This window comes from Accipiter gentilis, chromosome 3, assembly GCF_929443795.1.
Source record: "Accipiter gentilis chromosome 3, bAccGen1.1, whole genome shotgun sequence".
Taxonomy (NCBI): domain Eukaryota; kingdom Metazoa; phylum Chordata; class Aves; order Accipitriformes; family Accipitridae; genus Astur; species Astur gentilis.
Genome location: NC_064882.1, coordinates 22,213,567 through 22,237,903, shown reverse-complemented (window position 1 = coordinate 22,237,903; position 24,337 = coordinate 22,213,567). Strand labels below are relative to the sequence as shown.

The 24,337-nt window shown below is 39.4% G+C and overlaps 1 protein-coding gene across 9 annotated transcripts in view; it reads right to left on the bottom strand.

Moving 5' to 3' along the window:
* Positions 1 to 24,337, bottom strand: part of APBB2 (amyloid beta precursor protein binding family B member 2) — a 198,749-nt gene that overhangs the window by 67,636 nt on the left and 106,776 nt on the right. For 6 of the 9 annotated variants that reach the window (XM_049792292.1, XM_049792333.1, XM_049792317.1 and 3 more), the window contains one exon: positions 4,074 to 4,282. In XM_049792292.1, the coding sequence (XP_049648249.1) occupies positions 4,074 to 4,282 (209 nt within the window). The remainder of the gene's footprint in view (positions 1 to 4,073; positions 4,283 to 24,337) is intronic. The other 3 variants (XM_049792308.1, XM_049792325.1, XM_049792347.1) reach the window with 1 other exon arrangement.

The following is a 24,337-nucleotide window of genomic DNA, read 5'->3' as shown; positions in this document are numbered from 1 at the left end:
CCTATTAATATGGCCCATGCATTAATTTGCAGGGTGGACCTCTCACCTCAGAAGTGTTCTCGGTACATCCCCACTGCAGGAATTATTTGTGAGAAACAACTCCTAGGAGTAACTCTTCCCTAACGTGCCTTCAAATTAACTGAGTTGTTAGCTTTCCCTGCTAAGCCCCTCCTCTTTAATTATTAGCTGCTAGTGGTTATGTTACCTACAGAAGAACTTAGAGGTGACCCAGGCCTGGGATGAGTCAGGCTATAAGAAGACACAACTACCATCACCAAATTCTGCTGTGATCTCCAAGAAGCCCTTACTGAAAATTAAACCCTACGGCTTTTTCTCTGCACAGGAAATGGGAAAGAGGCAGCAAAATCTCTAAAATTTGGAAGAGAACATTACAAAAGACGAGGATTCACAAAGGAAGTCATTTGGCAACACACAGGAGCAAAGAGCCATCTAAAACTAAGTCAAATTTAATCAGCTGTGCAAAACCAAAATACATTTTCATGCTTTTGAGGGGGGAGGAATGGAAGGAATGTTCTGGTTTGTTCATATTTAGCATTTATTAGCATTTTTGTTAAATCTGCAGGATTTTCGCATAATGCTTAACCCATAATTGCTTTGGATTGAAATTTACTGATTATCTGGTGGAAGAAAAATTGCCTCGCAGCCTATGCAAAAGTAAGACATTTTTGCATTTTTTTCCTTTTCAAACCCCTTGTTGCCATTTGTATGCGTTACAGCATCATTCCTCTCTACCCATTTTTTTCTGATTCTCTGTTCGACAATAGTAAGTAACTGCTTTTCTTTATGCTAAATATCCAGAGTAAGTGACAACATAAAAATGGCTGACTTGATCTGTTCTTTGTTGACTGCCCTCAGCTGTGAGCCACATTCCACCAAATGAAGCAAAGCTTCTGTATATCACATAACTTAAGAGACAGGGACACAAAATAATTTTTTTTAAAAAAAAAAGAGGAAACAAGACAAAGGGTAAAAAGGCATTACTCTGGGGGAAAAAAAAAGTGTTTGTAAGTGTTTATTTGACAAACTCAAAAGCTGAAAGAGCCCAAATAAACTCATCTCAAGACTAGCACATGATGCTTCACAGACAAATGTGATAAAGATAAAAGCATTTTATGGACTCATGGAAGCCTATTGGGACAGATATGAAATGCTACCCATGCCACTCTTCAATCCTAGATTATACTCCTTCATCTGCCTAAAACCTATATATCCCCCAACTTTTTCAGAAGAAAGCAATACAAATTCCAGCATGTGGGAATGAGCTAAACCAGCCCTCCCAAACCAGATTATCTTGGAGCACAGGCTTCCGAACAGCAACAAGGGAACCAGCAGTACACAGCTCATACGTAGTCCAACGTGGAGCTGGAAGCTGTCCACCACAACCGCTGCTGCCAATGGTAGCGCCAGGATAAAGGCATTTGGGAGCCCCTACTCCAGATCAACTTCCACATCTTTTGTTAAGTGTCAGATTGACCATACCACAGACGCCCAGGTTAATCCTTCACAGGGAGGGAGAGGGGGAGCACTTGGGGTAGGCTGCGGTGCAGTGAACAGGGACTGAAAGCACCATCACCGGCAAGCGACCTGGAGATGATTAAGTGCTGGCAAGTATTGATTGCAGAGAGATGAAAAACGAAAGATTCACGATAGCTGACACTAGATTACAAATTATTTCATTACCTACCCCTACCTTTTAACCCCACGCCATGGTTTATTTCCCTCTTAGCGCTCTGTACCAGGGTTCTGCTCAGAACCAGCTGAATCCCAAAGGATTCTTCCTCCAGTTCCCTCTTAATAAAGATCAACATCTGTGATTTCAAGAAATGCAAGACTTTTCCTAACAGTTCTCATTATAGCTCCAGCTATGCCACTTGTTTGTAGCAGTTTCAGAATTTGGCAGTGCACAAAGTCCCAAACCCAATTCACGCTCTCATTTTGAACTCCATTATTCTAAGTCTGCTGGTACTGTATTGCAATGCTATCTTAACAACCACTGAGTCAAAAAATCAGTATTGTTTCAATAATGGTATGTAAGATGCTAATCAATGAATGCAGAAACCTTCAGGAGACAAATGCCTTCGTCTTTACCTGCAATTCAAATAACCATATAAAATCATAATACTACAAATTTTGGAAACTTGCTTATTTTCTGTATCATCTTTTACACTGCAGTATATGGTCTTGATGCTGCCACAGAACTGTATATGCATAAATCTTTGCTGGATCAAATTCTTTACTGCCATATCAAAACCTAGATGAGCCTACTACATACTCACATACATGGCATTTTAGAATGACTCCTCAAATGTCTTATTTAATACATCTACACTGTATTAAAATCTGTGTTGTTATAATTCATGCATTTTGTATTCTCCATGATGCTGCTGAGAATTAATGATCGTTATTTATAATCACAAACTATTCTTCATTTAAAGCAAACAAAATTGTGGAAGGTTAAAAGTATATCTACCACATTACCAGCAGGTCTGAAATTTACATTGCAAAGACATTTTAAAGAGGTAGAAAAATATTTGAAATGAATATACGCATTTTCCCTCTGCAATTTACCAACTATACTGATTTCTGGGTTTTTGTGAAAGCCATCTATAACTTACTAATTAAAGACCTGTTCTCCATATTTTAGAATAAGAAAAATACTTAATGGTGAAGTTATATCCCTCACATGTATATGACAGGAATTTATACTGGAAGCATGTGCAGCCCTTTACATTCAGCATTTCTGGATATTTTTTTTCTTGTTTTCTATCTGAATGAGAACAATTGCTGTTTTTTCTCCATGAACCCTCTCAGAAATAATTTCCAGCATGCTTGTTGCACAGTACATTCCACAGGAGCTTGACTGATGTAAACCGTAACTGAAACGTTGTGATCAAGTTTGCAAACCTTATGAGTACCATTTATGAACATGTGGGAACAATCTTTCTAAAATAATGAACAAGACTGTACATGTTTAAGCCTACTAAGGATAAAAGTTTCAAAGTCAAGATGGTAACACATACTTGAATGGCCTTAACTCCTCTTAACTTTCATTGAAGTTATTTTGGTGCATATATCAACAAAATCAAGAACAGAAGAAATGCCGTATCTATATACATTTTTAAAAAATTAAATAAATAAAACCTAAGGATTGCCTGATCCAAAACTCAAAGCTAGTACAAAGACTTCCCTTGATTTCATAACACTGTGGATCTTCTTCTAAAAAGTTAGTAAGAAAAAGAATTAATTTCAAACCCATTTGATTTTATATTAGTATTTCATTCCATAGAACTCTTCCCAGCATACTAAACCAAAGTGATGGCATTTTTTGAAGCCTACTCTTCTTTCCGATAGTTTATTTTTCTACTTGCATGACACCCCCTGGATTGTGCCCAAAAGGATTATTTTAAAAGGCAGTATCGCATAATTGCTTTTAGCACATGTGGAAGAGAGAGTACATACCTTTTTGTTTCTAGTTAAAGACCGACTGCAACACAGTTATCCACTTGCGCAGGTATTTTCTACTGGCAGGATGTTAAGAGACTTACACTTGAAAAAACCTCATATTTCTTCAACAGAAACTACACTGTAAAGGACCTAGTGTCTCAAATGAAGACTTATATGTCTTTGTGTGATAATCCTACCAAGTGAGCAAAAAAAGAAGGAAGATGCAAACAAAGAGTCCAGCCAAAAGACTGCTATAGTGTACAAAAACTTTATGTATCCTGTATCCATATAATGCAGCAACGCTTCAGTGCATGCTACAGAACTGCAGTAGTTTCACGTTCATCAGGCACTGGCTGTTTAATTTATCTCAGACATGTCTGATTTCATCCTACACAACCAAAGTTTAGTATGTTTCATGAGGCACAGCTATTAGAAAATGCACACAGAAAAACGTATTACAACATATTATAACAAATACCTATACTTTGGGATATTATCAAGCTCCATATTCTAAAGCTCAGTTTAGCTAACAGTTAAACCTGCAAGTTCAAAAAGTTATTTCCATTTTCTTTACAGTATGCAGCCCACAAAAAGACACAGTCTGTTACCTCAGTTTCTGGAGTAGGAGACGGAGTAATGGAACCAAGTGATCCTTTTCGTGAGCCCTGGAGATCTGTTGGGATGGACACAGGACACTGCCATTGAGTTGTTCCTGTTGGTATGTGCCAGTAGTAGACCCCAGCAATGTCGTTGATTTTTTTCCAGCCAGGTGGTAAGTCTGGGTCTGTCTGAAATGAATGATCACTCCATATATCTGCTGGGAACAGGAAAAAAAAAAAAAAAAAAGAAAAAAAAAAGAAAAAAAAAAAGAAAGAAAATGAATCGATGTTACTAAGACATAAACAGTCTGCCCCTGATGCAAGTGATGCACAGCTGGTACTGCTGTTGTACAGTTCCTGTGTAAATGAACACCAGAAAAACCTACTGCATTATTGAGGCTCAAAGTAAGGTGACAAAGCCTGGTTTGACTTGGCCTATAAAGAGACAGAAAAAAATACACTACTTAACAAAGAGCTGTTCTAATATAACAGCTATCTAATACCATCAGATAAACTAGCTCTTCTAATAAGGTTTAGCTTCAAGTACACTAAATCACAGCATATAAAGAAATATTTGGACTTGTGGTGTACTCTATCCTCTTCATCACGCTTCCCTTCTCAATGCATGGTAGCGGAGCACATATTTCTGCTAATCAGAGTCAGTTTATCAAAACACCAATCAAACAACCTGCATTGGGTTTACTTAGAACATCTAAAAGACTGCTTGCTCAAAACAATGAGAACAGAAGAACTGAGCAACCATTTTACACACAACCTGATTGTCACAAACATACTGTTTTCAATTGCTTTTTATAATGGGGCAGGAAAATAAAAATCAAAAACTCATCCATAGTGCCAACACAGAGATGAAATCCTGGCTCTACTGACAAACCTTCTACTTACTTAAGAATGCGCTAGCAATTCATATCATAATTAGAGACATTCCCAGATTTACCTGGGATTATAGATGCATGTAAGAGATGTTACCAGTGGAGAGCAGCGGCATTACCTACGTGCAAACCAGCTGTATTCCAGCAGGGGCAGTTGTATTCTGCTGGATACATACTTTCCAGAGCTGGGAAGGGAGCCAGTGCTCTTACAGCTAAACTGCTTTGGTGGTGTCATTATGGTACCTGCTATTAACCAGCTGCTATGATCTACTCCAAGGACCATCAAGCCGTGGGGAGAAACAAGTAACATCCTGGACTGATGTTTCCACCAACACTTGAGCAGACATGATGAAGGTTGACACCAGCAGAGTGAACCGAGCTAGTCAGAAAAAAACCCAAAGAATAAAGGAAACACCATACCAATGAGCCATAGCTCATCTAGTTCAGCAACTGGTTTCTAACCTTCAGAGACATCCCTCAAACACTTCAGTGGACAACAGATGAATAACCTGTTGTTATATTGCTGCTCTTAATCTCTTTTTTGAATCAAAAGTTTCTTGTTAGTCTATCCTCAAGCCTCTTACTAGGTGTTTTATCACAGTTGCTTATTCTGAATCTCTCTCATTTCTTCTACCCACATTTATGTACATACACACACACAGAAATGGCATGATAACTTGAAATAACTCTTATGCTCCATGGCACAAACCAGACTGTTTCTTCCCCTGAGCCACTTAAGAGTTCTTAAGTTACCAATTTACCACTTCAGGACTAATCTAACCAAATTCTGCAGAAGAAAAACTAGACAATATCATTACACTTAAATTCAACAGTGAGCCTCACCCATGGCCCAATACCTGAAAATCAGCAACATTCATACAATCAGTTCCAGAAACTCCCAAATATTATAAACATCTGCTTCTAAATGTCCCCGTTGTAGCCTCTGCATTCAAGTATATAGTTTCTGACTCCAAGGTCTTACATGTTTTAAAGCCCATTCATCTTCAAACTTGCCCATTTTTGTTTTCCAACTGAACAACTCAGCTGCACTCTTCTCAACCATATAAAAAGAAAATAAAAGCAAAACACTTTTAATGATTTGACCACATGATGCAAAAAGTGACATGCAAAGAGCAAAAATCTAAACATTGCACTTAAGAATACATGGCAACATCTGCAAGTCCAGATACACACAGGTAAGTCTATAAAAGTGGTTCATAAAACTCCAAATATCACAATAATGTCGGTGTTCACAAAACTTACATATTGGGCCTTTCGGTGCATGCCAGAATAGGAAAATAATAAGCCTTTATTATGCAGAGAGGCAAAGCTTCAGATCAGTTCATGTTCATACAGTTTACAATGGTAAACAGCCATACTTCAACATTACCAGGACATGAAATGTTATTCTCTTCACTTTAAGATAGGCACCGCTTCTGTCCTTGCTATACATACATGTGTATGTGTACACATGTATTCAAATATACAGTTAGCAAAGTGTTATGCTATGGCTGCATTGAATTACTTGTTTCAAACCAATCAACTAAAGATGCAGAAGACCCAGAGATGCAGAGGAACCAACATAAGGTTATTTATTGTTGCATTGTTAATGACATGCAGTACTAGGAAGACCTAAACAGAAAGGACTTTGAAGTAAAAGCAGACAAAACTCACAGCAGAAAGAAAATTGTTAACCCAGAGACTTAAAAAAACATTTCCGCAACATTTATTTAGAAGTGAAGAAATTATGTTGTATGTGTATGAATACTTGGAAGGAAATCATGTAAAACAGCTGGGAGCACTCTGGGAGAAGAAAATATCACCTAGCTGAGTTAATATTAATTTACTCTGAAAACTTATCCATTAGCAAAAATAGATACATTAAAATATGTTCACATATGCTCGGAGATATAATAGGAATTAAATTTCAGATTGTTTTTCAATTAATACACCTCAGGACTTTCAAAGAAGAGCATTTTCCACACAAAACAACCTGATTTACGTCTGTGCATGAGATGCACGTTGCTGGTGTCCAGGTACATCTTGGGCAGAGGTACTGACCTCAGCCCAGTCTGATAAACATGGATAGTGTCAGACTGCATGTGTACATACTGAAACACCATTCCTCATATTAGCTATGCAAACCTACTGGAACAAAAAATGAAATGTGTGTGTGTCCCAGCCCATTTACAAACACACCTCAGGATCTGCATCTCCCTGTCTGTTCGACCCCGAGCCAGGGATAACCTTTTCACAGGCTGTGATTTCCTACTAGCATGAACTGGGAAGCCTCCTTAGTTTGCTGGCTGTTCTAACAGATGAAACCACTTGATGTACAAGCCAAAGGTAATGAACCATCCCCAAGAGATAGCAGCACAAGAAAGATAAAAAAGTAAGAGTCAACATACAAAATCTGACAGGACAGATGAATGCGCTTGCGGCATCAGAGACCTACTACAGGACACCAATGGCTTTTCTTTATTTGAATACGGAATTACAGGTAGTAAAGTAATTTTCCTATGAATTTGAAAGACCCAGTTCAATGGCATGACATTGAGTCAAAGCATCTAATTTTTGTTGCACAGGCCAGTGTAAGAATGGCCCCTTATCAGGGCAGTGTTTGGTGCCCAGGAGGAGATGGAGGCACTGCACCGATACATACATGCTGTTACATTCAGGCCTTTTTAATCCCAATTTTCTTGTAGAAGAGAAAAGTGACCGCCACAAGATGGGGGAGAAAAGCAGCAGGTGTCTGTACATTAATCCAATTCTATTGACGTGGCATCAAACAACTTGCATGAAACAAACCCAAGAAGAAATAGAACTGAACACATTGGACTTCTTCACCTGAAATTGAGAACTCCTCTTATGTCTGCAAGGTTTTAGAGGTAAAAACATTACATGGACATGGTTCCTTCCAGTCTGTGGATGACTAAGTCCGTCATGCTTCCTCAGTGGCAGATGATTTATGGTGATCAGAAACTTTTCTCTGATTCTCTCCCAGTTATCCCCAGGAGATAAAGTTCTACCTGGCATCTTTTGGCCTCTTCCATGCTCTTCTTTACTGATATGTTGATGAAAGGTCAATGAACCCAGACAACATAAAGCTTCTGGGTTTCAAAGTAGTATTGCTGTGATAATACAGAAAGCATGGCTTCCTACAGAAATTTAGAGCATGATTCAGAAAAAGAATGTATCCTTTTGTATTGGGGCTGGTTTACCTACCATGTGTATTACAGTAAACCACAATTTCCTGAAAAGCTATACTGTAAGACATCTATGCGTAAAGCAAGAGGAGTAAGAAAAACAATACTGAACCAGAATAAGAGCCACTGTAGCTAAACTATATGAGAAAGTAGACACTGGGTTTCTTTAAGAAACTTGGATTCATACTATCTGTAAAACTTTCTACAGCAAGAAAGAGTCAAATTCTTATCAGTAGAAAGACTATTTTAAGATGTAACTGATGCAAAAGCCTGCACAGGAATAAGGTATGCCTTTACCCAGGTGTCATGCAGATTCACACAGCACTGCAGACCTTTGAAAGCTGTCTCTTTTTCTGGAGAAAGACCTTACAGAACAGGGTGGCCCTACTGTCTACATACACTCCAGAGACGAAGTCCAAAGTCAGCCTTCATCACAGGAGACTGGGCAGTCAGCTTGCAGCTGATCCTTCACCTCCCTTTCTGTCCCTCTCCGAACACGGGGCGTGTGAGAGCCATCACTAGTGAGGCAGGCCAGCTCTCATCCCAGGTCTCCCCACCTTGGCATGGACATGACAGTGAGTCCTCACTAGCAAGCCGCTACCTGGAAATCTGCCTAAGGTAAGTGTGAGCTGTCACCACCCGCCTTCTGAAATGCAGCACTGTCAGCTTAAAGGTCAACATAGCTAGAAGTTCACAGCTGGTCTTCTGCAGGCAGATTCACATGAAAGGATAGGTTGCAAAGACAGGACTGATATTTTTGAGTTGGAGTTTTGTCTCGCTAAAGACAGATAATTAAAGCCTTGTCCATATGGGGGGAAGATCCCCAAAGGGACTATTCATGGGGATGTTATTACGGAAGAAGCATGGGCCAATTCTGGCAAAAAAACATGACAGAAGAAGAGACGTGGTAGAATATTTTGAGGACTAAAATAGAAGATTACATAAAAACATGAAAGATGTGATTTAAGACAAGAAGCTAACCTCATCTGATGAAAACTGAAAAACACAGTGGACTTCACTGGGCTTTCCTGCCTACGCCACCTTCCTGCACCAGGACCTGACAAGTCCCTTGGCAAACCAGATTTTTTCCCTCTACCTAAAGCTTGCTTAGAGTTGGCGCCATAGTCCCTTCTTACAGGGTCCAACACTACAGGGCACAGGGCTGCTCCCCAAAAACCTTTGGCACTGGTCTCTGCAGAACTCGGAGCGGGGAATCCGCTTGCTGCACCCTGCCACGTGGCCTCCATTTCATCTTTTCAGACTCAGCCACACAGCGATGATAGAACATTTTTAGAAGAATGGGAAAATGATGAAAAAAATGAAGTAATCAGAAGCGAGAACCTAAGGGGAATGCAGCACGCCTGCAGTGCCTTTCCATTCTCTTTCAAAACCAAATGGGGAATTTATGTTAGTCATTTCTCTTTAAAAATCACAATAAAGAGCAAACTCACAAAAAGCCAGTAAGGCTTTAGAAAAGTACCAAATATTCTGTTTTTTAAAAAAAGGTATATGTAGATGTTTCAATTTTTAATAAATGGACAAAGGAGTAAAACTGCCTGAAGAGATTCCCACTTGCTGAAATTGTCTGGTCAAGTTTCACTCAGAAGTAAATGCTTGTGTCTTAATTTTTGTCTAAATGGCTGAAACACAGAGCCTGTAATAGAAAAAAACAAATACAGCCTTCATCCCAATATCATTATAACTGAGGAGAGCAGTTAAAACTTCAAAAATGCTGGAAAAATGAAGTCTGTTACACAAAATGAAACTATTCATTCACTCTTTTGAAACAACTAGCAACACAAAACCGTAAACACAGACATATTTAACTTTTAATTCTGGCTAAAAGAGCTTTGTGAACACATTTTGTATTATAAAGAAGATAGGATAAAGCCCACATAATGTAATATACTGCTGTTTGTAACTCCCTTCTCCAAATGTCAGCTTCTGCCAATTACCTGATATAGAGCAGTGATAAATTCCATGCTGCAGTGATAGTTCAGATACTAAGTTTGCTAACATAATTAGAAATTTTAGTAATCACATTTTTATTTCAAGTTAAAATTATTTTACTATCTGAGGCTGACCTAGCAAACAGTGTTACTGAAGAAAGGTGGTAATAAACATTATAAATAATTCACTGAACAGCATGTGCGATTGGTGACCACACTCTTTGACAAAACTAGTACTTCTATCAGTTATTTTATTGCTGTTTCAGGGGAAAGGACAGTAACCAAATTATTGCCATTAGGAATTATTCTTCAGCCCTTGCTCAATTAAATAGAAATTAAAACTACAGCATTCAGCAGGATCTTTCAGAGCAAACTTGTGCAGTAAATGGAGACCATTTATTTTTCCATCATTTTGCAATGCCACAAACTGTTCCCCCATAACAGACATCCTGTGTAAGGCAAGGTCAACACTCACCAAGCACAGGCTATATCGTGGCATCACAACAGATGCAAACAGTATGCTCCGCATGTAAATGCAGCGCAGCATTCCAGCTGCTGTTCCCAACTCTGTTGGCACCATTCTCTGCTGATGTAATTTGTAGATATTTCATAATTAGAGAAACTAAATACCATGAAGCTGAAGCAGCTTTTAACTAGTTCAGGCTTTCTTCTGCAGGCACAGCTAGAAATCCCTTTCACTGAAGACCAAAGGCAGTAATTTAGAAACAAATACAGAAGGAAAGAGAATGGCAGGAGCTCTGGAGGCGCTTTCTGGAAGAGCAGGAATGCAAAGGTACAGCACAATATATTCTAATTTAACAGCAAGTCGTGTTAAAAGTTTTGAGACAATAATTACTTTTTTTTTTTTTTTTTTTTTAACAGAAAACCACTTCAGTAAAATGTTTAATCAGGGCTGATTTGGTGTTATAACAAAGGTAGAATGGAAAAATATTGGTAAAATGCTTGATTTCCTATGGACCAAATTCTGTTACCTAGAAAACTGTTTTCCCCACCATCCTTAGCAAAATCTGTATTTATCAGCATAAAGCAAACCGAATACTCCACCCGCCATTGTCATAAATTGGTTTATCACCAGTCTAGCACTAAAACCTGGCTGTATGACATTATGCTTGTGCTAAATTAATCAGGATCTCTTCTTGATAAAGACTAGAAATATACCGTATCATTTCAATAACAAGTCTTAACACTCTTATCTGGAAGAAACATAATCTAGCTCCTTCCCTTTCTGAAGGTAAGGTAGTGGATGACTCACGTATTTACACATTACTTCAGACTGGAAGAAGATCACATTATGTGATAGAAAGAAAAGCTGATAATTGATACCTCAAGGAAAAATGCACCAGCAATGAAACTGTATGGGAGCGAAAAATATAATTTAAAACAGACTGCAATAAACAAGCTTTCTGCTTTCATTTAGATAAACTAACAAAAATGGATAAAAGCAGCAACTAGGTGTTATCTCCACTTCAAAGAGAACTTGGTGGTGATGTTAAGCAAGGTGCTGGGGATGGAGACCAAAAGGTCAGCATCTCTCTGTTTAGGTCCGCTCTGCGTGAGGGAACTAGAGCCTCAAACCTGGTTCACAAAAGGCCAAGCAGACCTACTTCCTGAACAACATACTCTTCAGCAAGGCAACAGGTGTAATGCAATAAATTTTGTATTGGAACTGGCCCGTACAGGCCACCATGGGGGGAGTGGGGCTGGAAGGAATTGCCGCTCAGGGACTAACTGCGCATCGGTCAGCAGCTGGTGAGCAATTGCATTGTGCATCACTTATATATTGCAATTCTTTTATTATTATTACTGTCATTTTATTATTGTTATTATTATCATTATTAGTTTCTTCTTTTCTGTTCTATTAAACTGTTCTTATCTCAGCCCATGAGTTTTACTTTTTTTTTTTTTTTCCCTGATTCTCTCCCCCATCCCACTGTGGGGGGGTGGGAGGTGAGTGAGCAGCTGCATGGTGCTTAGTTACTGGCTGGGGTTAAACCACGACAGTCCTATACTTGGAAAAACAGACATGTATTTTGGATGCACAGTTCTTCAGGTCAAAACAAACCCCACCAACCAGCATGGCTAGGGCACTAAATTATGGCCAAGAAGAGTACTCTTGATTAAGAGGAACTGCAGTCCCAAAGGGCTCAAGGTTGGCAGCATATGTGACTTCAAAACAGAGATGGTAAGTGCTGTACAGAGCCATCAGAGTGCCGGAAATTTTGTACCTGGGAGGTGTATAATAATAGCACTGATGTCACAGGACAATTTTAACTGTGTTATTTCACAGGTTAGAAGCACTTTTTTTGAAAATTGGGAGAAAGCAACAAGGTAGAGTCATAGTAAGAGAGAAAATACATTCAGGGAAATATGAGAGATATCATTACATTGTTAAAGGGACACACACAGGCCTCATTTTGCCTAGTTGGAAGCAGCAGCAGATGTAAATGCACAGCCTCCGGCCAATGCAAATGCAGCTCTGCTGAAGTTAATGGAAGTGCCTGATTTTTACTCAGTCTTTCCAGCTAAGGAGGGCTACTTTCACTGCATGGTAGCAGAATGACCAAGTGAGATCACTTGTCTGCAAGGCTCAAGAATGCTTGAAAGCACTTGATCTACATTACCTAAATAGGTTAAGAAATAAAATACTCATTCTGTACAGAGAGAGATGAGAGATCTCACTTTCTTGGTACTCCTAGCTTAGTTATCTCAATTCTTAGGACTGTTTTGTAACAATATTTCTTCTGTAAAGATCCTCCAAAGAAAAGCAATACCATCCAAACACAGGATTTAATCTACCACCATCTCAAAAGTGTATTTCCACAGTGAAAAGCTAACTGAAAAGGAGTATTCAGTGTCCAGGCTGGAAGCATGATGGTCCAAACAGGAACACACCCAGAGTTTTCCAAATCTAGAAAAATAATCTGGACAATACTAAATCTATAAATCCACTTCTCAATCTCTGTCCCTCCGACTGCTCACATTCTAGCAGCCGGTGCACAATGTAGATGAAGGAATTCAAACTGAAAAGCACCTTGTTTGTAAATAAGAGATCTGCACCAAAGTTTTCTATGTCAAAAATTGCAAAGAATTTGATGGCGACAGGATCCAACAACATGTCCTAGTGTTTGGGCAGCAATGGGAAACCAGTAGCTTCCAATCTGATGGCTTTCTTCATTGCTGGGATGAAGCATAATGAAAGAGCCGGCCCACAGTATCGCTTGCATGTTACAGATGCCATCCTTCTGGGCACACAAGGGGAAGCACAAGAAAGGAACTGGGAAGACAGGAGGATCAAAAGGTTTTATTAAAAAGGAAAGGGATGGGGGAAAGCATTTTTTTCTCTTCTGAACTTCCAAAATCTTGAAATAAAAATGTTTTCTTTCTGCCTTCTGGGCCTAAATAAAAGCAAAACCAAAGGAAAAGAAAGCCACAGAAACTTAGTCTTCCTGAGAAGATGCCAATAACTTCAGCAGATCCAGGATTTGATCCTAAAGGGAGCATATTCCTCCCCCACCCCATATGCACACTAAAGATCAAGACAGGCATTGGAAGGGAGGGGAGGACATGTTGTATTAATGAATGAAGGCAAATAAAATTAAAGGAGAACTCTCCATTAAACAGCACAATAGTAAGAACACAGGCCTTGACTGTTTTTATCCCATTTCTTTCCTGTAGTGGGCTCAAGGTGCAAGTTTAAGTTGCTTAGTGCTATCAATTAACCCCAGCCAGCAACTAAGCACCACACAGCTGTTCGCTCACTCCCTGTCCCCGCAGTGGGATAGCGGAGAGAATCAGGGGAAAAAAAAAAAAAAAAAAAAGTAAAACTCATGGGTTGAGATAAAGACAGTTTAATAGGACAAAAGAGGAAGGGAAAAAAATAGAATACACAAAACAAGTGATGCACAACACAATTGCTCACCACCTGCTGACTGACACCCAGCCAATCCCTGAGCCACGGTGTCCCCCAGCCAAATCCCCCCAGTTTATATACTGGGCATGACACAATATGGTATGGAATATCCCTTCGGCTCATTTGGGTCTGCTGTCCTGGCTGTGTCCCATCCCAGTTTCTTGTGCGCTCCCAGCCTCTGCTGGCAGGGAAGTAGGAGAAGCTGGAAAGTCCTTGACTTAGTATAATGACTGCTTAGCAACAACTAAAACATCAGTGTGTTACCAACATTATTCTCACCCTAAATCCAAAACACACCACTATACCAGCTACCAAGACAAAAATTACCTTTATTCCAGCCAAAACCAGGACACTTGCGTTTAACAAAAAAACCAAAACAAAACAAACAAACAAACAAACCAAACCAAAACAAAAAAAACCCAACCCAAAGACAAATTTTCTCCTCACTTCACATGCACTACAGCATAATCAACGGTACCACCTACTCTCATAATTCACAACAGTGATGGTCAGCAAGTAGTCTCACCTAAGCATCACTGCAAGAAGCATGAATGCTATCTCAGAAACAAATGCAGCAAAAATGCAAGCTACTAGGACAAGTAATTATAAATCAGACAAGCCTGTCTAATTTGGGGAACATTACTCAATGAGAAGTGATAAGCAGCCAGAAGCTGGTCATTTGGCATCATCTCTTCTCACAGCACGCAACTGGTTGCCTTGACAACCCTGTCGTCCTCCTTGCCGAATCGCTGAACCAGCTGCATGCGTTTGGAGAGAGGAAGATTCTCAAACAGGTTCCAGGAAAACATGCTGAAATGTGGGATATACAGGCATACACATAACCAGACACAACCTGTGCCAAAAGGAATTGCTGTTTCAATCAACTGCAACATAAACCATAATCAGAAAAGACTGCTTAAAAATCCTAAGGAATCTTGGGATGAATGGCCTGTACTATTTTTTTCATGTGATATGATCTTCATTCTGCTGTATATATCATGAGGTACTACAGGCATACAAGGCATTCAAGCAGAGATGACTAATCTTAAGGAAGAGAGAGGAAAGCAGATTTGTCAACATTCATAAGAAAACCCCACACCACTAAACCCACTTGTTTTGATGTCCTGGCTTCTTTTCCCTTTCAACCACCAAACCCCAAGGTGTTGACATAAGGACCGAATATATAGTACAATACATAGTACAATAACCAAAGAAAACCAAGGGCAAGTGACTTCAGGAGAGAAGTTCAGAAGAACTGTTGATGACAGTCCTGGACAAGTACTCAGGATGGTACTACTTATCCTCCTTAAGTGCAAGAATTTGGGGGCTCTGCGAGGTGTCTGCTCAGGGACAACATAGCATCCAGAGGTAAAGCCATGAGAAACCAGCAGCACAGCTTTCGTTTACAGGAGTTGATACTAAAAGCAGCAGGAGCAGGGAAAAGTACGGCAGGAGGACCATGAGGAAAGGTCCACACGTTCCCTCCTGGAACATGGGCCAAAAATAGGTGAGAAGAAGAGGACTAGGACTAGCCTGTTCACCAACCAAAACCATCCAGCCATGAAACAAGGAGAGTCCAGCAAAGGAAGGAAGGAAGACTTGGAGATGACCTAAACTGCTGTCTCAAGGGGGCTGTCATGGCAGAAGCTGTGGACCAGGAAGAAGCCAGGCCCTGGGAAGACCCATCCCAGCTAGAGGAGGGTGGCTGCTTGGTTAGGTGGAGCAGTGGTGGCAGCATGAAATGGTGGACATAGAGGAAGGACCACCTCAGCTGAAGAACAGGCTGATAAATCCCTACCTGAAAGTGCTGTGTTGGAGGCACATCCTAAAGCTCTTGCACGAACTTTACTGAGTGATGAGATCTCCATCTCTTGATCAGTGGGCTGATGAACATTAGGAGAGTTGGGCAATTAAAAGGCTGTACTGGGACTGGTTGGGATGAAGTTAAATTTTCTTCATGGCAGCCTGTAAGGTGCTGTGTTTTACATTTGTGACCAAAACAAGTGTTGAAAACACCAGTGGTTTAGCTATTGCTGGGCAGTGCTTGCATACGGCCAAGACCTTCTCTGTTTCTCAATCTGCCCCAGGCAGAGACTGGCTGGGCATCAGTCTGCTGGTAGGAGGTGGTCAATGATTGTGTTCGCATCATTGGCTTTTTATATTTTATATTTTTTCTTCGCTTACTAAGCGGCCTTTATCTTGACTCATGAGTTTTTCTGACTTTTGTCCTTCCGATTCTCTTCCCCATCCCACTGGTGGGGGAGTGAGCTGCCACAGAAGCATTCAAAGCATACTGGCCAAGCCCAAGATCCACAGAGGAACAGGCAGGGACCCTCCAGGGTGGAATGAAAAGGAGTCCCAAACAAGCAAAAGCAGCATAAAAACGAATGCCCTTTGCACCAACTTTGTGCTTAAATGAGACATAGCCTCAAATACTATGTGAACAAAATGCACCATTACCTTGGAAGATTTCTACCAACTAAATTCCACAGAGTCAGAATGATTTGCTACTGTTCTAGCAAGTGAGTTACCTCTGCTTATAAATACATTTTGCACATGACCAGTATTAGTGGGTTTCTTGCTTATTTGAAATGCTAGTTCTCTATTCTTTCCACTAGATGGCAAAAGCTTTTACTTAAAAATAGTAATAGTCCAATACACAGCAGGGTGTACCTCTAACCTGGGTCTAAATCCACTGCAACTGTGCATTGTGGGATTGTGCCCCAAAGGACCTCCTCACCATGGAGGACTCTGAGCAGCAAATAATTAATCCAGAGGAGTATCTTCTTCCTCATTAGCAAATCACTAAATGTTGTCTTGTGACTTAACTTTAAGGGCTAAAACAGTCCGGCAGCAATTTGCATCTGCTTTTCTGATTTTTTTTTTTCTTTTGGCATAGCAACTCTTCTTCCCATGCCTTTCCCCACAGAGAGCAAGATTGCAGCATATGATCTTATGTTCTGGGTTCATACCCTATTTAACTACTTTGTATTGTTTTAAAAGAGGGGTTTTGTCTGGTCTGAAGAAGAAAAATTAAATAGCCATCTCAGCCAAGGGACTGCAGGACTCACACAGCAAAGCCTGTACATGCACTGTTGCACCAGCAGACAAACTGCACAGCACACCCAGGAAAAGCAATGTGTGCATGTGCTGAGTCCAACCTTCCTTAGCCCCACAAAATTTATGTGTCTCAGCAACAGCAGCGAACCATTTGGCAGAAAAACAGGGAAAAATCACTTTGGTAGCAGCTCTGAATTTATGTATTTCTCTACTAAAATAAAGAGCCTGGTTCTCCTGTCCCCTCAAAGTGAATCAATATGTTAGCATCAAACCATCCACAGAAGAGACCATTAACAATTTCATTTCAGGCAATGAACAAATATTATCTGGAATAATCACACAAAACATAAAGATTCACTCTATAAAGACCGACACAAAAAGCAGTTAGACACAGACATCCTTCTGACTTCAAGATGCAAGATGCATGCAGAGCAGGAGGAGATGCTGCGCCAATGTAAGGCATACAGCAGTACAGTCACCTCAACTGCCTCAACTCCCCACACAGTAACTGCTGCACCATACTGCTTCATTTCCAAGTAAAACCATGTTTTACAAGCATCAAACATTACAGAGTTCAGTATCTCCCAACCTGTAACTCCCTGTTTTGCTGGGACTGGCTATAGACACAAGTGGGTCCCATCTCCCTTAGACCTTCTGCTAGTAGATGGTACTACTTAACTTGGCACATGCCATGAAAGACAGATGGACCAGATCTTATTCCCTTACTTCACTATGATACACTTGCCATCAAGTCCTGGTACCAAAGAATGGCAACAGGCTTTGACTCCACACTTTTTATCAGATTTGTTTCAACTGAGGAATAGAAAAAGCCTCAACAGTTTAAATTTGGTGACATTAGTGAATGTCTCTTTAATCTGAATGACATAAGTAGTAAGGTAGAGAATGGAAGAAGGAATTTGACTAGCAGTCACTATTTTTTTCTCCCTTTAGAACAGGAACTGCAGAAAAAATAAATTTGCGTAATAAGTCAGGTACTAGGCAAATGATATTTTCTTCATCTAAAATAGGATGAAGCCTACTGACTTCAGGAGAGAACAATGTAGAGAAAGGAAGGACTGTACTTCTCTGGAGAACATACTGCATAAATATATTGATACAGTCTGAAATTTCTAGAAATGCTCATTAGTGGGTTTTGTGCATATGATTGGCTAATTAAAAGCCAGTGAAGTTGGCCAGTGGCACAGACATGCAATTCAAATGTGTAGCTTGACTAAAGCTACTTTTCTTTGACAGCTTCATTTACAGCACTGTGCAAATGCATTAGAAAAACCTTTTTCTGAATTTAATGATTCAGTGAAAACAGAACATAAAATTGAATTACAACGGAGTTACTCTCTGAAATTAAATGTTGTGCTTCAAGAAAAAGCAAGACCTGCAGGAACAGCCATTTCCCATCTCAGACATAAGCTCTGCTCATCCCTCGGTCCATGCGGATGCATGGTACCACACGCAGTGCGGCAGATTCTCTATGACGCCATGAAAACGACAACTTCATCTTCACACCAGCCTTAAGAGGCAAGAGAGCGCAAGCCCTGTTTTAAACAAAGCCAGGCAAAGGTAGGAGGGAAGGTCTGAGATGCATTAAATAACTTGCCTGGAGTCATGCCCAGACTCTGCATACTCCCTGGGATCTGTGCAGGCTCCCTGCATCCAAACACCAATCACAAGATCAAGGTACACAGAGACCAGCCACCGTCCTCTGGTTTGTCCACATGCAAGAGTCCCCCTCTGTCCCGCATGAAGGGCTGCTTTCCCTGATGTGCCAAAAAAGTAATTCCTACCCCATCCTACCCAGTTCAGTCAGTTTAGTACTATAAGTAAAAGCCAGAATGTTACTTTTAACAATCTATACAATGGATTAGTTTGCCACTTTAAAGCTGTAGTCAAATGTGCATTAGAGAACAAAGTGAAGGCTCCTTTTTTTTTTCCAACATAGAAGCCAAAGACCTAATGTTTTCCTACCTCTGAATTAATTTTGTGTCGCTACAGTACTGAAGGGAAGGGAGAAGTTATTATGGTAAAAATCCACTGTTTTATCATTAGAGGCACATAAGCATGAAATAGTACACAAGCATAGGAAGCAATGCATTGGCCCTCAGGGCCTACAGTTTGCCTGCAAAGAAAGAGGTTAAGAGAGAAGCTTGGGCACATCAGGCAACTAAAGGCTGTGTTGAGGCCTTGTAAGATATGAACTCAGCTCCATTTCCCAGCCTTCAAGCTTTGAGACTTTAAAAAAAACACCAAACAAAACAACAAAAAACAACAAATCAACCACTAAAACTTTAACCTTTTCAAAAGTAATCTTGCTTCAGTTGAACTAAGTCTTCTGCACAATGTGTAGAGCCATATATGAAATGTAACATATAGCATCTACAATGGGAAGGCATTATGAACAGGGGCTTCTGACAGCAGACGCAAGCATCAGGGGAGCTGGTTGTATTTCACCCCACTGTGGGAGAAGGAAGCATGCTGATAGCGCACAGGGGACTCTTGTAGACCAGAAGCCTATGTAAGTATTTCACATCACTACATTGATATAAACTTTCTATTAAATCTTTGCTCATCCTGTCCAGATATCTTTTCGTATTAAGCAAACTCAGAGATATTCATCACCTTTGAAAGCATCCGTCTAGCACTAGAAATATTATTTTCATTCTCAATACTATTTCATGGCAGTCCAGCACTAAAATTTTGTATGTATTTTTCACAGAGATGGATTTATACACGTAACTGAAGCTAGATTCAGAAATCTGTGTTTAAGCAGACAGAAATGGTATCTCTGACATAACCACTAACAAGAATTGGAAGAAAATTCAGAAAAATAACCGTGTCACCAATAATCCTGGTAAGTCTAACTTAGCAAACAGTAGTCAGAAACAAACCTAACACACAACAGCTGGAGTCCTATGCCAGACAACCATTTGAGAGAGAAAAAGGGAGGGATTAATTTTACAATTCTGCAGAACCACAACAGAATTTCACCTGCAACTAGCACCACCTTCAATTCAAAGTTTATTAGCAAAGTAGCTACTCACTTTGAAAACTTGAGGACAAACTCTCCTTAAAGCTGCATATTCCCAGAACATAACAACAAAAGTTTCCTTTATTGTGAAACCTGAGCTAGAATCTCCCTCAAAACAAACACCTGCTTGGTAAGAATGTAAACATGCCAAAGCACAGCAAAACAATACACAAAAGATCTCCAGTATATGATGTATCACAAGCCATTGAGATCTATTAGCATTATGGAAAAGACACAGCTGATTGTCATCACAAGTTGTCACAAACAGCAAAATGAGATGCACAAGCAACAGCATGGTCCTTCACCCAGCTGAAAATACTATCTAATCTTTGGTGAAAATGTTAAAATTTGTGGACATGCCAAAAGGCTGCAGGTGGTCTTGGGAAGCAGGAAAACTACAGTTACATAGGATGAGAAGATTTCCCTTTTTAGATTTATATTTACCTTTGTTGCTGTGCAAAACCAAAAGACTGCAAATAGGTCTTAAGGATTAGGACACACAAGGTGTCAAGAGCTGGTTTACTAATGCACAGCCTTCACTTTTCAGTTTCCTTCACCACACAGATGTCAATCTCCTGGTTTTTATTGATTTCTTAAAGTTCCTTTATTGTTAAAATCCTCATATACAATGGCAAGGAATTAATTACCTTTTGCCACTCTGGAAGGATCAAGGTCACCGAGTTCTTTGAAAAGAGCAGCTTGGTACACACTGGCAGTTGAAAAGTTGTATGTTAGGAACTAAGATCAAGACAAAAATCTTTATGCCTACTGTTTTAATGTAGAGTTGAACTATCACAGGACTAGTGCATGCCCTTCCACGTGCCCTATTATAAAAATGGATGTAGCAGAACTAGAAAAGACATAAAGACAGATAAAACTGCTTCTGCACGAAGAGACATTGAGTGTAGTAGGACTCTTGAGCTTGGAAAAGGAATGACATGGAGGAGGGAAGGATGTCACAGAAATCTGTAAACTCATGAATGGTAGGAAGAAGGCAAGGATGGAAAGGAAATGATCATTCACTGTTATTTACTGCTTCCTACAACAGAAAAGCAATGGGCACCTAATTAAATTATTGGAGAGCAATTTTATAACAAAGGGAAGTACTTTTTCATACAACACATAATTTAATTATGGAGCTTATGGTCACAGGATGTTGTGGATGCCAGAAATACAAATGAGACCAAAAATGATTAAACAAATTCATGTTAGAAAAGTCTATCAAGAGCAATTAATGCAGATAACGTGAATGACATACCAACTCTGAAAGCCCTAAAACCACCAATTGCTGAAAGTGAAAAAAATATAATATGGGAAAACTACTTTACACTAGCCCTGTTTTTTGTTTTTATTGCTCCCATAAGTTTCTGCTACTGACCACTGTCAGAGGCGACCCATAAAGAACTACATGAGCCTAAAGTCTGCTGGATACAACCATTCTTAGAAGCTGATATACTATCTGGTGATTTACAAAATGGAACTGCAACCTCTGTAACTCTTGTAAAAGTGAGCTCTAGTTTCCAGTCAGTATATTAGTTTGCATTGGAAATAGTGGAATTAACATTATTGAAAGACTTTGATAAAATTAACCACAACAATTATATTGGGATAGATTAAAAAGCCACATCTGATATAAGAACCCTCAAACCAATATATCCAAGCTTCCTCCAAGGGATATATATATTCCCAGAAGGAAAATCCACAATAAATTTGTTCTCATAAGTACAAAGGTACACACAGTTTCCTACCCTGAGATACACAATAACCTCATATGACAACAGAGATGCAGGGGTTATGGGACTGAATATTATTATCCTTGCACATTTGTCACCTTCAATTTTATATTAACGTGTATCTATAAAGGAAGATGTTACTACTTTTATACTAAATTGTACAGAGCCACCTAATAGATAAAAATTTCTTTATAGGCAAATACATCTGTCGGGCTTAAATATCTGTATGAATAAGGAAAGGGGAACATATTCGAACTACCATGAAGAGCAGTAACTAAAAGCAGATCTCATGTAGTGATTACTGCAGAGCGAACTGCTCTCGAGAAGTAATTAACACCACTTAAATTACAGGCTTTTACATATGACAATTATTACAATTCAAAAGAGCTCTTATGTCAGTAAATGTTTACAGTCTTGCTTCCTTTATATTATTTGCATTCCAGAAAAATTCAGAAATAGAAAGGAGAGATGACAGCAACATACTGGATGCGCAATGATAGAAATTCACCGTTTCTGCATTGACAACAAATTCTCAGTGAAACATGCCACCTTCTGAAAACAGAATTAGCCCAGATAAAAGACTGGGGCCAGCACAACATACAATCCTGACATAGCATGTGTAAAATGATAAACCAAAAGAAAAATAACCAAGTCAAAATAACCTGTTCTGGTGGCCTTTACACTGACCCTTTTCCAGTAAAGTTACCAGAATGAGAAGACAAAGAAAGTTTTTTCTCTCTTCTGAACTTTGACCTCCACCTTACCCATCAGCAAGTCATAAAATAACAAAGTATGTCCCACCAGAAGACCTTTAGCATATTACCAAATGAAGTAGTAGATTTGTTCATTGCAGAATTCAAGCTGCAAGGCTCATTCCTTTCAAAAAGTTTACTTTTACAACACTACAGAAATTAAATACTCCTCCTTTGATCTTATGCTTGTTTTCAGCATTTTTGACAGAAATTTTTACAATTTTTTATTGTGTCTTGTGGTATCTGGTACTTTTTAAATCCCCAGCTCCTGGAATCATGAGAAAATTGCAGCTTGTCCATTAAAAAAAAACAAAAACAACCAAAAAAGCTCCCACCAAAAACCTCTCACTACAACCCACAGAATCTCCCATGTCTCCCCCTCCAAAAAAAAGCTGAAAAAAAAAAAAATTAAGAATGAAAGCTTAATGCTAAAAGATAAACAGAGATGCAAAACTGATTCTTGTTTTTGAAGACACATTCTTTTTAGACTCCCCTTTGGGAACAAGGTGTATTTGTTTCACAAAAAAACCTATAACTTCGTTTTCATTTAGTTTTTAATTGGTTTCTTGGTGTAAATTGAAGCATTTATTCTTATTCATCAGTATTACAGCCTTTATAAATGCATGATATCTAAAAGCATTCTTCTGTAATTAAAGAGAGGATGTAAAATAAATGTGTTCATAACAAAAGAGCAACATCTGAAAACTCCTTCTCCTCCTTTCTGAAGAGCATTTCTGCTTCCAGTGCTCAATCTGTCCACTTGCCCTGACTGCAGATGGGGTGGTTTAGCAGAGGAAAACAAGAGAGATCTACTGTGCAAATGATAGATATATTCCCTCACCTACAGTAAAGCTTCTATTGTATACTTGAACACGTAAAAAAAGAGGTTAAAAAAATATGACCAGTAATTACTATTACTATAGTATTTCAAGTGTGGTCTGCAAGGAGCGCAGCTTTTAAATCAGTAGATTTTGCCAGTCTGGGGTTTTTTTGGTTTTTTTTAATACTATCAAATAGTTATTGCATTGATGTTAGCAAAATTTGGGAGTAGTGAACCTAAAGTGTTGATCAAACACATAGATAGGATCTCTACCTTCTTCTGGCAGAGAGACAATCCACCCCTCTGCATCACTCCTGGAAAACGACAACTCTTCCTGAGTCACTGCGTAACTGATTTTATGTTGGGAGAGCTGAAGCTTGCCACAGATTAACAACAGTCTCTTTCAAGTTAGACACACCTGACCACCCAAAAAAGGCAGGTTTCCTCTAGGAAGAGTTAAGCACTCCGGACCACGCACCACTTTTCTGGACAGGCTCCTTGAAACTAAAAGCAAAGTGGATGTGGACAGCAGCCACTGGGAGGAACGCAGAATGGGGCAACTTCCATGTCACCCTACTCCCAAAGCAACTTCTTTTAAGAAACTGCATTTTCCCTGTGAAGTAATTGTAGGATTAGACAATCTTAGGAAAGAGGAGCTTCCCATGCAGAAGTACACTTGGTATATTTAAAGTACAGGAATCTGAAGTATAGTTATGAAAGTGAGAATTCAACTATGACATGAAATCAAGAGAAATACAGAAAAACGATCTTCTGTCAACGATCACACATTCATTTTGATAGTTGCAAAAGGGCCTTATTTTCTGTATGTACCCTGAATACGCATAGGCAATATAATTTTACAAAGCCCAACACACCCATTTTAGTCGGA